Raw genomic sequence first — 13,832 nt, forward strand, 5'->3', positions numbered from 1 at the left:
GCCAATATAAACTAGTGTAACCCCACTGAATGAAACCAAGATAGAGTGTTTGGGGTATGATTCATCAATTCATCTTTTTTATTGTTTATTTATTTATTTGGATAGTCAGAAGTTAGAAGTTTAAGTGAGGAACTAATCTTTTTATAGTCGGGTTAACAGACATCTGTGGAAGATTCATTTAACCTGTACCCACTGTTGAGTAAGACAGAGAAACTTATAGAAGTTTTTTTTTTTTTTTTTGGTGTGTTTTGTTTTTGTTTTTGTTTTCCCTCTAGGTTAACAGCCCACAGTTACCCCAGTTATTTGTTGAGTATTTCAACACTTAAGCACACTTGAATGTCATTCTACAACTTTAATCTTTCCTAGGCCTCTAGGCCTTCAATATTGAGTAGAACTGTATTAAAGATAAGAGTGATCTTACTTTACTACTGAAAGCAGTAAAAAAACTATATTAAAACTACATTATCCTGTACTTGCAGGTAAAGGATTTGTCAGGTGACACAAAGTTGCCCAATCTTCATCTTGTGAGAAGTCTGAGTGATTTACTAACTTGGCCTGACTGGTCAGGATTCATTCCTCATAGTACTGGACACTCAAATAAGATTCCTAAATTAGGAACCTTCTTTCTTATGGATATTTTTATAGTTAATCGGATGATACAGGTAACTGCAGAGAATGAGTCAGATTAGCTAAGGTCTGAGTCTCTCCTTCAAGGTGTTTCTCTCTCTGTTGACTCCAGAAGGACTCCTGGGAAACGAGTCACTTAACAAAATAATTACCTCTGTTAGGGAACATTAATCTGAGCCATCACTCGTGGCAAGGCCAATGTTTTGTTTTGATAAAGACATCACACATCCTCCTTCTTTTGTTGAGATATTGTGAAATTCAGACTAAGGTATTAGGAAATATGTAGATGATGAGTTACAGGGAGAAATTAGAATAACAGTTAGTCCTACAAGGAAATGGGATGGGGATGGAAATTGGAATGGTGAGGGTGAGGGAGGGTAAATATTAAAGGTCTTACCTCCCCATTCAAGAAACAATAGAGAACAGCAACAACAAAACCCTAGGTAAACAGGAGAGAAAAAAAAATCCTTCAGGAAATGCTGGAAAACAGATGGAGTTTAATAAATAAACAAAACCCCAAATCTTTATACACAAAGCATATACATTAATTAATAAACACATGGTCTGAGAACTGTGCGTGCATAGTCATGATAATGAATAGAGATTTCTTTTTAACAAAAGCAGAATTCACTATATAATCACCTGGAAAGATCCCAGTCCCAATTCAAACACTAGTCTCTCCCGCTTACTGACATTTTCAGGAGAAAAAGCAAACACCGTGTAGTGAATTCCAAACAAGGGGATAAGCAGTAGCGTAGAGCGAGCCAGTCTCCTGTTGTAATAGAGTGAAAGAACTTTAATGCAGCCTTGTAATAAACAATTTGTGCTTTAATTAAAGAAGAAAACACAGAATCTATTTTGTTGCTTCCCTTTCAGGAAGTACATATACTATATAATTAAACATACAAATATACAACATCCCCATTTGTTCCCTAACAGTAATTTTAAACACACTGTAGTTTGCTTCAGTTTCTTCATATTAGAACAATTATAACACATTAGTAATACATTATACTCTGTACTGTTATTTTGATTTATATTATTATAAACATTTTTTTTTTCCTACATTGCCAAATGTGAGAAAGGTAATCTTGGCATGGGATGCAAACTGCTACCATAAAACAATTATAAACCTCTCAAATAATTGCTTAATTCCCGTGGAGGGTTTGTTCTGAGGAAAAAATGTTACTGATTTTCTTAAATAAGTTAAGGAAATATGGAGGACATGGATAGAGGACAAGGAAATCTATAAAACCATAAAGACCTTTGGAGGAGCTCCATGCTGTTTTTAAATTCAAATTTTCAGTCTCCTTATATCTATGCAGAATATTGCAGACTGGTTTGAATTGGCTTATTACGTGCTCTATAATATCCTTAAAATTATGTGGTTTTCTTACTGAAAATGAAGACTTTTTTAATATCTCCAAGAACGCTTTGAACATATACTGTTCAAATGGGACATCAGCACATTTCTAATGTCCCTCTATCATACTTTGTGCACTAGTGGTGATAAACACATCACAGACTTTGCCTTGAGATGATACTAAACGCACACGATTCATTAGTCAGGTGCAGACTAAATCTCAAGTCTTTGTGAAAGACCCCAAAAATCACAGAGCATAGTTGTTGCAAAATATCAGGTTAGACACTGGCCAAAAGTATTTTAACTAGAGAAAGAAGAAAACCTTGAAATGGGTTGATAAAGAGAGTACAAAATCTTCATCTTTGGTGACCTATAAAATAAGTAAGTTATACAGGAGTGACCCAGTACAATGGATTAAGAAGTTTCAAGGTCTCTTCTAGTCCTTTTTCTCTATGAGTATGCAATCAGATTAATGAAAAGGAATGCAAATATTGTAGAAAAGATTATAGAATAATGCTATCTCCATAAAAAATAAAGTTTCTAAAGAATTTAACAGTGTCTTCAACTACCAATAGGATACAAAGAAATCAAATGAAGATTGTAAACAGAAGAAATAAGTATCATTTCTAAAGTTCTGTTATGCTTTTTATTCAGGTTTAATGTCAATAACAATCAAATGATAAATGCTATTTTGATTCAAATATTATTGTGAATTAGTATGGTGTATCTCACTGCAGTCATAGGGGATTACTTCTGGGAAAGATGAAGAATTTTCTCTATAGCCATTTTTCTGGCATTAATTATATTTAATTAATCATTACATTAGTTTGTAAGATCTTGAAATATAATGTCATCATCAACTTATTTGAGATGTTGTCTTTAGTAGTGTCATAGGAGTCATGAAGAAAATACATGAAATGTAAGAAGTAGCACATCCTGAAATTTCTATATGATTAAGATCAGTAGAGAGGAAAATAAGATTTTAATAGGAAGAAGAACTTAAGCTATTATTAATGGCTGCGCAGATGATGATGAACTGTGTTTTTCTGAAAATATTAGGAAGAAAGACAAAGCAGCAGCTGTGAGACTGATATGTATATGTGCAGTGGTGAAATGAAGATGTTAAAGATAAAAATATAGTGAAATTCTCAGGAGTGCAACATGGAGGATGCCATGCACAACAAGGCCATCCTCTTTTTTTTCCCCACACTCTTTCAGATAAAGGAACATGGGGGACAGATCCAAGTGTTTCGAGGATAGTAATCACTCAATGAGTTTTAAACAGACTATTTGGAAGAAGTATATTCTCCAGAGGTGTAGAAAAAACCTTGCTTACATTCCAATGGGTAAAGGAATATTTCAAGTTTACTTACAAAAAAAAAAAAAAAAAAGAAAAAAAATGTAAAACAATAATAATAATAAAATTTAAAAGTGTGTATATATATATATATACACACACACATATATATATATATAAAAGGCTGGCATTCCATTTTCCATCTGTCATTTTCCTTAAAAACAGCTACAGAATAGTAGCTTAATTCCAATAGTATGGAATGCACATTCCAATAGAATATGAACTTTCCATAAAGTCAGTCCAAAAAGACACAGGTAATGGTGTCTCTTATTTTCCTTGTTCCTGAATGTGTTTCCTTAACCAAGTGAAGTTATAGAAAGACATCCTTACAATAAATGTAACAGAAAGTAGAAAGGTCATCTAACTTTGACCTGTCTCTGGAGCAACCATGTCTATTTTGCCATTGCACATCCACACTTACACAGGGGACTCCTGAAATGTCTGTGCATATTACATTGGACACAACCAGGCTTGAACTGGAAATGAAAATACACATCATATTGCATTGTTGAATAGAATTCCAAGCAATTTCTACTAAATGTTCTAGTGTGATCATATTCTGCATTTTAAAACATGATTCTAGAAGACAAATTTATGCTATTATCTAAACAAATGCAGTAACTACTGCTCAAATGAAATAGAGAAAGAGAGAGAGAGAGATGCTGTTACAGGCAACAAGCACCAACGAGTCACCAATGGTCTAAATAGGTTCTTCCAGCTTCTTTGAATGTGACAGCAAAGATATATCTCTAGATTCACAATCTGCAGATATAACTAAGAAAATCTGCTCTGGATATGTGAGGATACTATTTTCAGAAAATGAAGGCAGCCATCAAAAAACATGGGTCTTCTACACCAGGTGGCATGAAGCTCAAGAAGTGATTGAGGAAATTTGTGGTTGTCACTCTTTTTTTTTTTTTTTTTTTTTCTGTCTTTGAGATAGAGGTGAAAACCATAGCTTAGAGCTTACTCTCCCTTTAGTTCCAGATATCCCCACTGAAATAGTGTCTTGAACCTTTTCTCCTGGGACTATAGCTGCTTCTATTGGACTAACTGCAGAGTTGTGTAGCTCAAAAAAAAAAAAAAGTGAATTTACATACAATTTGACAGATTTTATAGCACTGTGCTATTAAGGTAAGGACAAAATACACAATAACTTGTACTCTGGAAAACAGTTTGTTGCCTTGTGCTTAGAGACTTTTATCATTCAACTTTTTGGAGACTATCACAGACTGTCAAATGATGCAAAAGACCTTCAAAACCACAGGCTTTGAGGAAAGTAGTTATGTTTTCTCTTTATTGTCAATAAAGAGTAACAGGCACTTATGTATGAAGATGAATTGTCTCTCCCTAAGTCCTTTAAATATCATCTCCATGTTTCACTATTGACTGTAAAGGGGATTTAGACTAGGTTTGTGACATAAATTGTGATAAAAGACTTGTGAAGTTTAGATCAGAGGAATTCCATCTCTTTGGTCCTAACTCGGTGATGAATATGTGCAAAAGGTTTTAATGACAATATTTCAAATAGAAAGATATACAGCAAACCATGAAGATAAAGGATGTCACCATCAGTAACATGTTTATTAGATCTCCTGTTTAATAAACCAGAGAATCTATTTTATCTGAAGGATGCTAACATGTTAACCTGACTTTTGTGAATGTCTGTAGTCTCTCTGACAGGTATATATCTTATCTGGAAGCTTAAATAGGTCTGTAGGACTTTGGAAGACTTGAGGCAAGACCTAGACACAATAATTGATTATGTCTTTATTTTCCCATGTGTAAATCACGTCTTCAGACTAACAGCTTGAAAAGCAGTGGAGGCTTACTGAGATTTTCATTTCTGGCACAAAAAGTACAGTTTAATTTTTTTTGGGGGGGAGAAGTGTATAATTTTTATGGCCTCCTGTTTAGGCTGAACTCTCCCTGCCATTGACTAAGTAGAGAATTCCACCTTTGGCAGCTGTCAGTCCTCCGTCTTTGAGAAGTACAGCACTTAATATGAAGTTTGTTTCCCTGCAAAGGCCCAACATGAACTCTATATTGCATCAGGGTATAGGTTAAGAGGAGAACCTCATATTTAAAAGTATCTTCTCCTAAATGTACATCCTAGTTTTGCCACTACTTTTCTTAGACTTCAGGCTTCTTTCCATGCAGAAAATGGACCTGCTGCTAGTCTCTATTCTTTCCACCTGTTTTTGCATGACATCTGTCTGTTGACTGAATCTTTTGAGCATTGTCAGTGATCTATTTTTTAAATACCTTGAGGAGATGTAGAATCACAAACAGGGGAAGCTTATATTCATGCTTAAAATGGGTTTTGTTAGTAAAAAGACATAGCAAAATACAGAGCTGTAAGTTACTAAACAATTTGTTTTCCTTAATGATGTCAGCAAATACTATTCTTCAGCAAAATGCTGTACTTGTGGATCAGTGCAGCCGGAGATCCCTGACAGTGTTGATTTGCACTCATAAGCCTGCTATAAAATTAAAGGGGATGTTCATCAGAAAGTATAGAGTATAAGATTTCTGAAAGGTACGTGTCTCATCTAAACGAATCCTGTGGGCTTCTTGCACAAGTAACAGAGAGTGAGATGCACTGTGAGAACAATATCAGTTCTTGTCTCTAAACAAAAAGACAAATTTTTCCTCATCCCTTCATGTATACTTTTCTCATCCCTTCATATATACGGACAAACCTCACTCAATTCAACAGACTTGTACATCAACTGAATGTCCAATTCGCTCAATCCTGCCCTACCCTACCCCTACTGTTATAGCAAACTTTCAGGTGAAACATTTCCTCTCAGGATGACCAGAGAACACCACTTTGTTGTATAATAAAGAGTAGCTATTAATAGTTTCTACAGAGACACTATCCAAAACCATAAATAGCATCAGTGATAATTAAAAAATTTCAAAAAAAAAAAAAAAGCCTTTAAATCCTTGACCAAGGTGCATCAGCAAAAGCACAGAACAACAAAAAATTCTACATGCAACGAGAACTAAATGTATGCTTGCTCTTCCGTTACTACCCCTCTGCTAATATTAAATCATTTACTTGCAACATGCTTCATACAAACACAGTAATGTTACAGGATCGCGTACACTTACAGGGTAATGGTTGATAGTTCTGACATCTTGCAAGAGTGCTGGTTAGCCCTCTTAGGCTTACAGTAGCATTTCTGAACGCAGCTGCTAAATATGACAAGATTAGCATTTTTTTCAGCATATTGTGAACAGGCCAAGGTAGGTCACTTTCAACACATTTCATGAGACACGTCACAAAGATGGAAAGCGGACATGACAGAATGAAGTTACAACACAAATCAGCCGCTTGACTGAAGCAAAAATAAAGAAATAAAAATAAAATGCATTGGGTGTCACTGGCAACTGGGATGTGTCAATTCACAGACAAACCAAAGATCAAACAACCTGGAGGCAGGCGGGCAGTTTTACGCATCCAAAATACACATGACTTTTGCAGCCTGGTAGTGTACAGAGGGTAACAGAACAATATACTAAATGAAAGTTGACTGCACACTTGTGGAGAACAATTAAATAGTAACATAAACTTGTAGGATGGAAATTAATCTAAGGTGAAGTTGGATCAGATGTTCTTCATTTTCATGTGTAAGTACCTAAGGTGGTGTAAATCCCTTCTTTCTAATGAAGATTACTACTAAGGACACCAAAGCACTTTGCCCAGTTTCCTTGATGCATGAAGAAGGGAGTTCAGTATAGAAACTATGTCTCAATGCTAATTCAGAGATACATGTTATTTTTTGTCCAGCACACTAAGACCTGTGGGGTTGTATAAGCAGCAGGCTCATGTGTTAGACCAGAACTGTGATCCCTACATGTTGTACTCTAGAAGGAGCAATAGAGAATGGGAAGTGTGTATTTAAAATTAACCACACAGAGGCTAATCCAAATCAGCTGTTAAGAACTGTAATCTTGAAACAGCATGGGAAAGCATTTTGAAGGATCTGAGGGATAGATATATTGTATCTGCTGTGTCAGACCTAAAAAAAATAAACCATGAGAATTAAAAATAGGAATTTGTTGTTGAGGTATATGGGGGGGGGGGGGGGGGGAGAGATTTCTGTTTGATTTTTGTTTTGTTTTGTTTTCAACACATGGTTATTTTGGTGGAATTCACCTCAGTGAAGCTTGGATATTTACAATACTGATGTCTAAGTAAACTGGACATGAATTGGTCCATTGGGAATCATCAGAGGGATGGTCAAGTGAGAAGTACATACTTGTTGGTCAGGGTATATCTGATCTATTTTAGATGTCCACTTTAGGACGGGTTGAATAGAAAACTCCAATAACTATCCTGACTAAATCTTTGTTGACTCTAAAGGATACTCTGATTTTTTTTTAATTATTTTTTTTAAAGCAATTGCCTGGAAAACGAATAAAAAGTTGCTTCTGTTTCTCTGCTAATATGCATGGTGTATGATTTGTGTTCATCTACTCACAGATGGAAGAAACACTTCATAACTTTAACAGTATAATAAAGTAAGTTGAAAACAGATTAAATTTCTCCCTACTGTTAACACTTTTAAGCTAATCCCATTTAATGGGATTGCCTTTTTTTTTTTTTTCCTTGTGGGGTAATCAAAAACTTACATTTCTATTAGAGACTATAGAGACTATAGCTTAAGAGCTGGAAAAATTACAGTGTCGTGGAATGCAAACATCCAGCAGATAGAAAAAAAAAACGTTTCAACTTGCAAAAAGAAAAAAAATCTCTTTTCTTGTATGAAGTTGAAGTAAATATGAAAATGACTGTTCCTTTTACAGAATCATTTCTGTGATAAAATTTTGCACTACCTCTGTCTTTTACAGAACTGAGTTGTGCTTTAATTGATATTTAATACTGATTAAAAACAGGGATGAAGGTTTTAGAGAACTTCAGAGAAAGCTCCTTTTTACAGTGGCTGAGACTTTCAAAAGTGACTGGATTTTGAGTGTCTCATTCTTGGATCACCTGAGTTGAAACAGCAGAAAATTATCAGAACTTTTACCACAAGAGGGCTGCCCAGCTTGTGCTGAAAAACAGTGATTATGAAGGCATTTTAAGGTACATAATCTAAAAATGAACTATCTAAAAATCAATAATCACTTTTAAAAATCTTAGTTATGGGGTGTAGTAGCAGCTTGTCTTCACTGACATGCTTGATGTTGCACAGGTAATCTGGAAAAAAAAATCTTCACTGATTATAACTCGTTCCTTTACTGATTATGCCCTGTATTATTTGGCAAAGACTGACTTTCATTATAGTGTATAGAACTAATATGACAGCATTTGTTTTTCTGATATAATTATCAAAAAGGTAAGACTTGTTCTAAAAAAAAAAAAAAAATCTAAGAAATAACCGCTACTCTACAGTGAATGAGGGTAGGCTCATACATTGCCTTATGATGGAAAACTTTAGCATTTCTGAGGAAAATGCTGGTATTTTAGCATGCTGTTAACATTTTTCTGCCATCATATCTAATTTACCTAATCATCTCCCTAATGTTAGATATTTTAAAGTCACTTAAAATCTTCAGAATACAGGATTGACAGGAGTTTTCTTCCTTTTTCTTTTCACTTTGCTATTATTATCATTATTTATTAATTTATTTTCAAGCAAAGTTGAAACTTCAATACAAAGAAATGGAGAAAGAGAGAAAAGACAGGAGGCACGAATCAGACAGAAATGAAAAGGAGGAAAAATAACTAAATAAGAGAAAAATAATATAAATGAGATTATGGGTATCAAAACATTACGTGAATTAGGGCAGAAGCCTCAGATTTCTGTAGGCACACACAAAATGGAACTGGTCACGTCTAACTATATGCATCTAAGAAGAATTTAAACTGAACTATCATCTTTAACTCACTCAGTCATGGAAAGAAACAGGCACTTCCAGAGGTTGGTCTAATCTATGCAACAGAGGCATCTAGGACATACGGGATGCATTGTCTTATGGAGAGGTGCCCTGGTCTCTCAGTTTGACCATAGACAACAACTAGACTGCTTAGATTAAATACGAGACTTTAGACAGCTAAAGGCAAATAAGCTGAGTCTCACCGCATGTGTCCTGTGCATGGACTGCAGCTGCATCTGGGAGGAAGAGGGAGGGTGCTAGGGTGGAAGGGGAAAGAAAAAGTTAAACATTCCCAGGATGAAATGAGTGATGTATGTTGTGGCTGAAGACCATCTTGTCAGACTGAACACCTTACGTCTAGCAAGTTAATGCAAATGAGAGAGTTCACAAATTTGAGGCAAAAGTAGTTGCAATTCAATCCTAAAGACTTTGTAGGTTTCTCAGAGATGCTTAAGAGAAGTAAAATAAGTATGTTTTTTCAGGGGAGTGACATTATGCATTTTTACCAAGTCCTTGTAGATACATAATGAAAAATCAGGGCTCTGGGTTTTGGTCATTAATAGCACACAGGGGAAGGCAAAGTTCATGGGTCATCTCTGAATATGCTGAACGTAGAGCCTCTGGGAAAACATAACAAAGGTAGAATTTGATTAACAGAATTTAATACTGTGCCTCATTAAGAACCTTTGTGCACCCTGCTCAAATAATTCTACGTAACCTTACTCCAAATAGGATTGGCAACCTGGTCACTGAAAAAGAAAAAGAAAATATGTAGCAGTAGGGAAGAAATGTAGAAACAAACTAGTGAAATAACTGCTGAAAATACAGTAAAAAGTTAACCAAAGTGAAAGTTGAAAGATTGTATGGGAGAGAGAGTGGAAAAACTGAAAAATGCAGCCATACCATCTAATATTTATGTCTGATATTGCTATAGGTTGTGGGAAATCCTTTCCTTGCTACTCAATAGCTAAGGATTTCTTGCACCTTGACTTGTTTACTGGTCAAAACACAAGCTACCTTTACAGAAATCCTGTATTTACAGATCAGATGTGAGCAGAAAACAAAGACTGTACGATTCTACCCTGCTGCAGTGAATATGGGCACTAATCCACTGCGTGCAAGTAGACTCATTCACTTCTCTCATTCAGACAGAATAAAAAGCATGGATGCTTCTCAGCAAAGTTGATATTTAGTTTCATCTCATGTAACTTTCACATTTTATAATATAGATATCTGCCTCTAACCCTGTCATCCCATACTCACTTTGCAGTCAGTGGTGAGAAACAGACCATAAAATGAGATTTGTCTGACCTCTTTTAAACATCTTGTTTATAATGAAATGAGTGGTAACCAAGGATCTTATTCAATGAACTGGGTAGATCTCTACTGACTACAGAAGGAGACCAATATGATTAGCCTATTAAGTCAGTTGGATCCCATGCTGTCTTTCTAAATGTACAACCATTGTTGTGCTCTCAGTAAAAAGATTTTGCTGTTTCTCTACTCTGCAATTGAAAACAAGTCCAAAAGTCCTAGTCTAGTCATATTTTGAAGATGTCTTAGCGTAGTTATCTATAGTTCTACTTTATATTCCTGAAACCACCAAACTAAAAAACTTTCTTCTGATATCTCTAAGGGGTCTGAGGTATTCTAGGTTCATCTTCTGACACATGGGAATAAATCGAAAACAAGTTCGGTTAAATGAGGCAAAGTGTTACAACACCTTTTCAGTCTTTGTTCAAACACTTTGGATCAACTGACTTCATTGGGCAGTAGATTTTTTTTATTTTTATTTATTTATTTATTTATGGTCTCTTATTCTTTGAGGGCTCTTCCATCAGTTTAACATGTAGGAGGTTATTTTATTTTTTATTATTATTTTTTTCTGTTCTGAGTATGAGCATATCGCACAGTTCAGTAGATTTTTTTTTTTCCCAGCGATTTGTAGAAACATAAAGAAGATTTTCACTTTTTGTGTCTATGAATCTATGAAAGGCAATGAACTTCAGACTTGTTTATGCAGGAATTCTCACAAGAGTGTCCTATGTATTTAAAAGATTCAACACACAAAGAACATGTGGAAAAAATTTCTCCATGAGTGTACATTTTACTTCCACCAAAGATAGATCTAATCACTGAAACTGAAAGCTAGCATGGTAATTAAAATAAATAAATAAATAAATGAATAAATAAAATTGACATGGAAATTGTATGTCTTTGAGGAAACCTCTACTTCTTCTACAGAGGATGAGACCAGATTACTGTTTGCAGACTATAGATGCAGTTGAAAATAGATGTTTAACAAAAATTAATTAAAACTGCAACTTCTTGGCCAATAATTTTTTTCCAGAACTGAAGCTTGAAGATGAAACAGAGTGGATAAAGAGAGACAAAAGTCAACTCTACCTTGTTCGTTCTTGACTTTGCTAACACCTATAGGGTGGTCATGCAAGGATAGAGAAAGCAACTATTTATACTCAAAGGTCAAAAAGTAAAGAGGTAAAGTTTAAAGTTTAGCTGTGTTCTAGAGAAGAAAACAGGTAGTAAAGGGTAGAATACTTCCATCAAAAAATAGACTTCAAATGAAATGTAACTTCAAAATTATGTCCTCATCCTTCTACTATATTAACTCTGAGATTCTACTTCCACATGATAGCTTATTCTCACTGACTCTAGAATATAATTTAATGTCATGCACAATGGAATAATTCTGATGGAGGTGCATTAACATAACTTCAGGGTAGGAGACAATAGTGTGTTTAGTGAGAAAAATGTACCACATCAAACAAGATTCTTAAATGGTTTTGAATTTAGGTTTACTGCTTGAAACAATGACTATGTATGCCCAAATCCAACCATTAAACATCTGAGAATATGATTAGCTTATGCCTCATAATCTTTAAAACACATAAACAAGTAAAACCTGCAGTGTGTTTATTGTCTCAGTCAGGCAGAAAAAGTGGACATTCAAGCATTATAGACAGGTCTTAGTCTGGTCAGCCAGCAAAGCTCAGCATTGGTGTAGCTACATTGGGTTTACATAATTTGGAGCTCTGAAGCTTCAGTTATGTTGCTGTGCTTCACCTGCCTTACATATTTCAGAATATCGCTGTGGGGAAGGATCCAAGTTTCAACCCATCTCCTTAACCCTCCTTAGTGAAAAAAAAGAGAATGATGCCTTTGTTGAAAAGGCTTGGGCTTTCAGGCATTTAATCATCTGAACAACGCCAGTGATTTCAATTGGAGTAATACAAATTACAGTTCAGAAGCTCTCTCTGTAATGACACTGATGCACAGGAGCTGGAGTTCTAAAACTATGACGTAAGCCATGTGTACAACCTTAGACTGGCCAAATCGTGAGGTAGAATACATTTCCTTAAACCACCTTCATTAAGGCTGAATTCAATATTAAGCCATTGTAACTTGGTGGCCTTTAAGTGTGTGTTCATATTATCCAAGGCAAGAAAAAATTGTTCTAGGGAATTAACCAGTTACCCAGTTAGCACCACATGGTTACTGTTATGCACAATATTAGTTAAAAAAGCCTCAGAAGCAGATCACCCTTCCAGATTAAAAAAATAAAAATAGAAAATCTTATGCTTTCAACACCTTCTTTCTTGTCCCTTCCATACCTCAGGCTCTAAGGATTATCTGCTTGCTTGGAGAATCTCCTTCTCTAAGGAAGGAGATGTCTAATTCTTCAGACATAAAACCAAAACCACTGAATGTGAAGCATGTTAGTTGCTGAAGTGAGACACAAGAAATCAATGATAAGGAGAAGCAGAGACACTGAGGGAAAATTAAACTCCTTTTGTTCTTATATGGTAGTGGCAAAAATGTGAATGGCAGCAAAAAGTGAATGGAAGACCATGGATGCTGGTGTTCATCAAACTTTGACATAAATTGAAAGCACGTTCAAGATCAGAGATGTCAGAATTATTCCCCATTCTCTGCAGTCTTTTAACAACTGCTGCATGACCAGTTGCTTCAACTTTGTTTTTACTTTTACACTAAGTAAATTCCAAGAAACAAAGGTGCAAACTGACTTGGGACAAATAAAATTCCAAGTTTTTCCTTTTCAGTATATCAAGGCCTTAAAACAACTAACATAGTTATTAGCAGTGCAGGAGAGAGAGTGAAAAACAGCTAGAATGATCTGATGTGGATGCTCCCATTTCAGCTTCCAATTTGAGGTTTCTGAAAAATGATCTGAATCTCCAAAATTATCAAGATTATCTTCCCTACTGAACAAACTAAAGGGTATAACACTGCTCTCAAATTTATGGGTAATTCATGAAGACACATTGCCTTTGGCACTGGACATTCTTTTCTCCCGCTGATCTCAGTGACCACTAACATTTATCAATGTAGATTAAAAACAGGTTATTCACTTCAGTGAGGTGCAGTGACTTTAGAAACACATTTGAGATCTGTACCCCATTTTCTTTAGGAAGCCTACCTTATTTTTTCTAATTAGTGAACTTGAATGTGAGGCAAAAGTGATATTACAGAGGGTTTAGTTAGTATAATTGGTTTCCTATTAAAGGAAGAAGTTTTATATTGTGCACATTGCTAAAGTATTTGTGGTCTTTTAAA

The 13,832-nt window shown here is 35.2% G+C and overlaps 1 protein-coding gene across 14 annotated transcripts in view; it reads right to left on the reverse strand.

Moving 5' to 3' along the window:
* Positions 1 to 13,832, reverse strand: part of ADCYAP1R1 (ADCYAP receptor type I) — a 144,950-nt gene that overhangs the window by 5,935 nt on the left and 125,183 nt on the right. For 5 of the 14 annotated variants that reach the window (XM_013182423.3, XM_066991392.1, XM_066991393.1 and 2 more), the window contains 4 exons: positions 9,440 to 9,493; positions 6,465 to 6,548; positions 1,270 to 1,399; positions 1,025 to 1,066 (listed from right to left, as the gene is read on the reverse strand). In XM_013182423.3, the coding sequence (XP_013037877.1) occupies positions 1,025 to 1,066; positions 1,270 to 1,399; positions 6,465 to 6,548; positions 9,440 to 9,493 (310 nt within the window). The remainder of the gene's footprint in view (positions 1 to 1,024; positions 1,067 to 1,269; positions 1,400 to 6,464; positions 6,549 to 9,439; positions 9,494 to 13,832) is intronic. The other 9 variants (XM_066991397.1, XM_013182434.3, XM_013182435.3 and 6 more) reach the window with 4 other exon arrangements.

The sequence above is a fragment of the Anser cygnoides genome, chromosome 2 (genome assembly GCF_040182565.1).
Source record: "Anser cygnoides isolate HZ-2024a breed goose chromosome 2, Taihu_goose_T2T_genome, whole genome shotgun sequence".
NCBI lineage: Eukaryota > Metazoa > Chordata > Aves > Anseriformes > Anatidae > Anser > Anser cygnoides.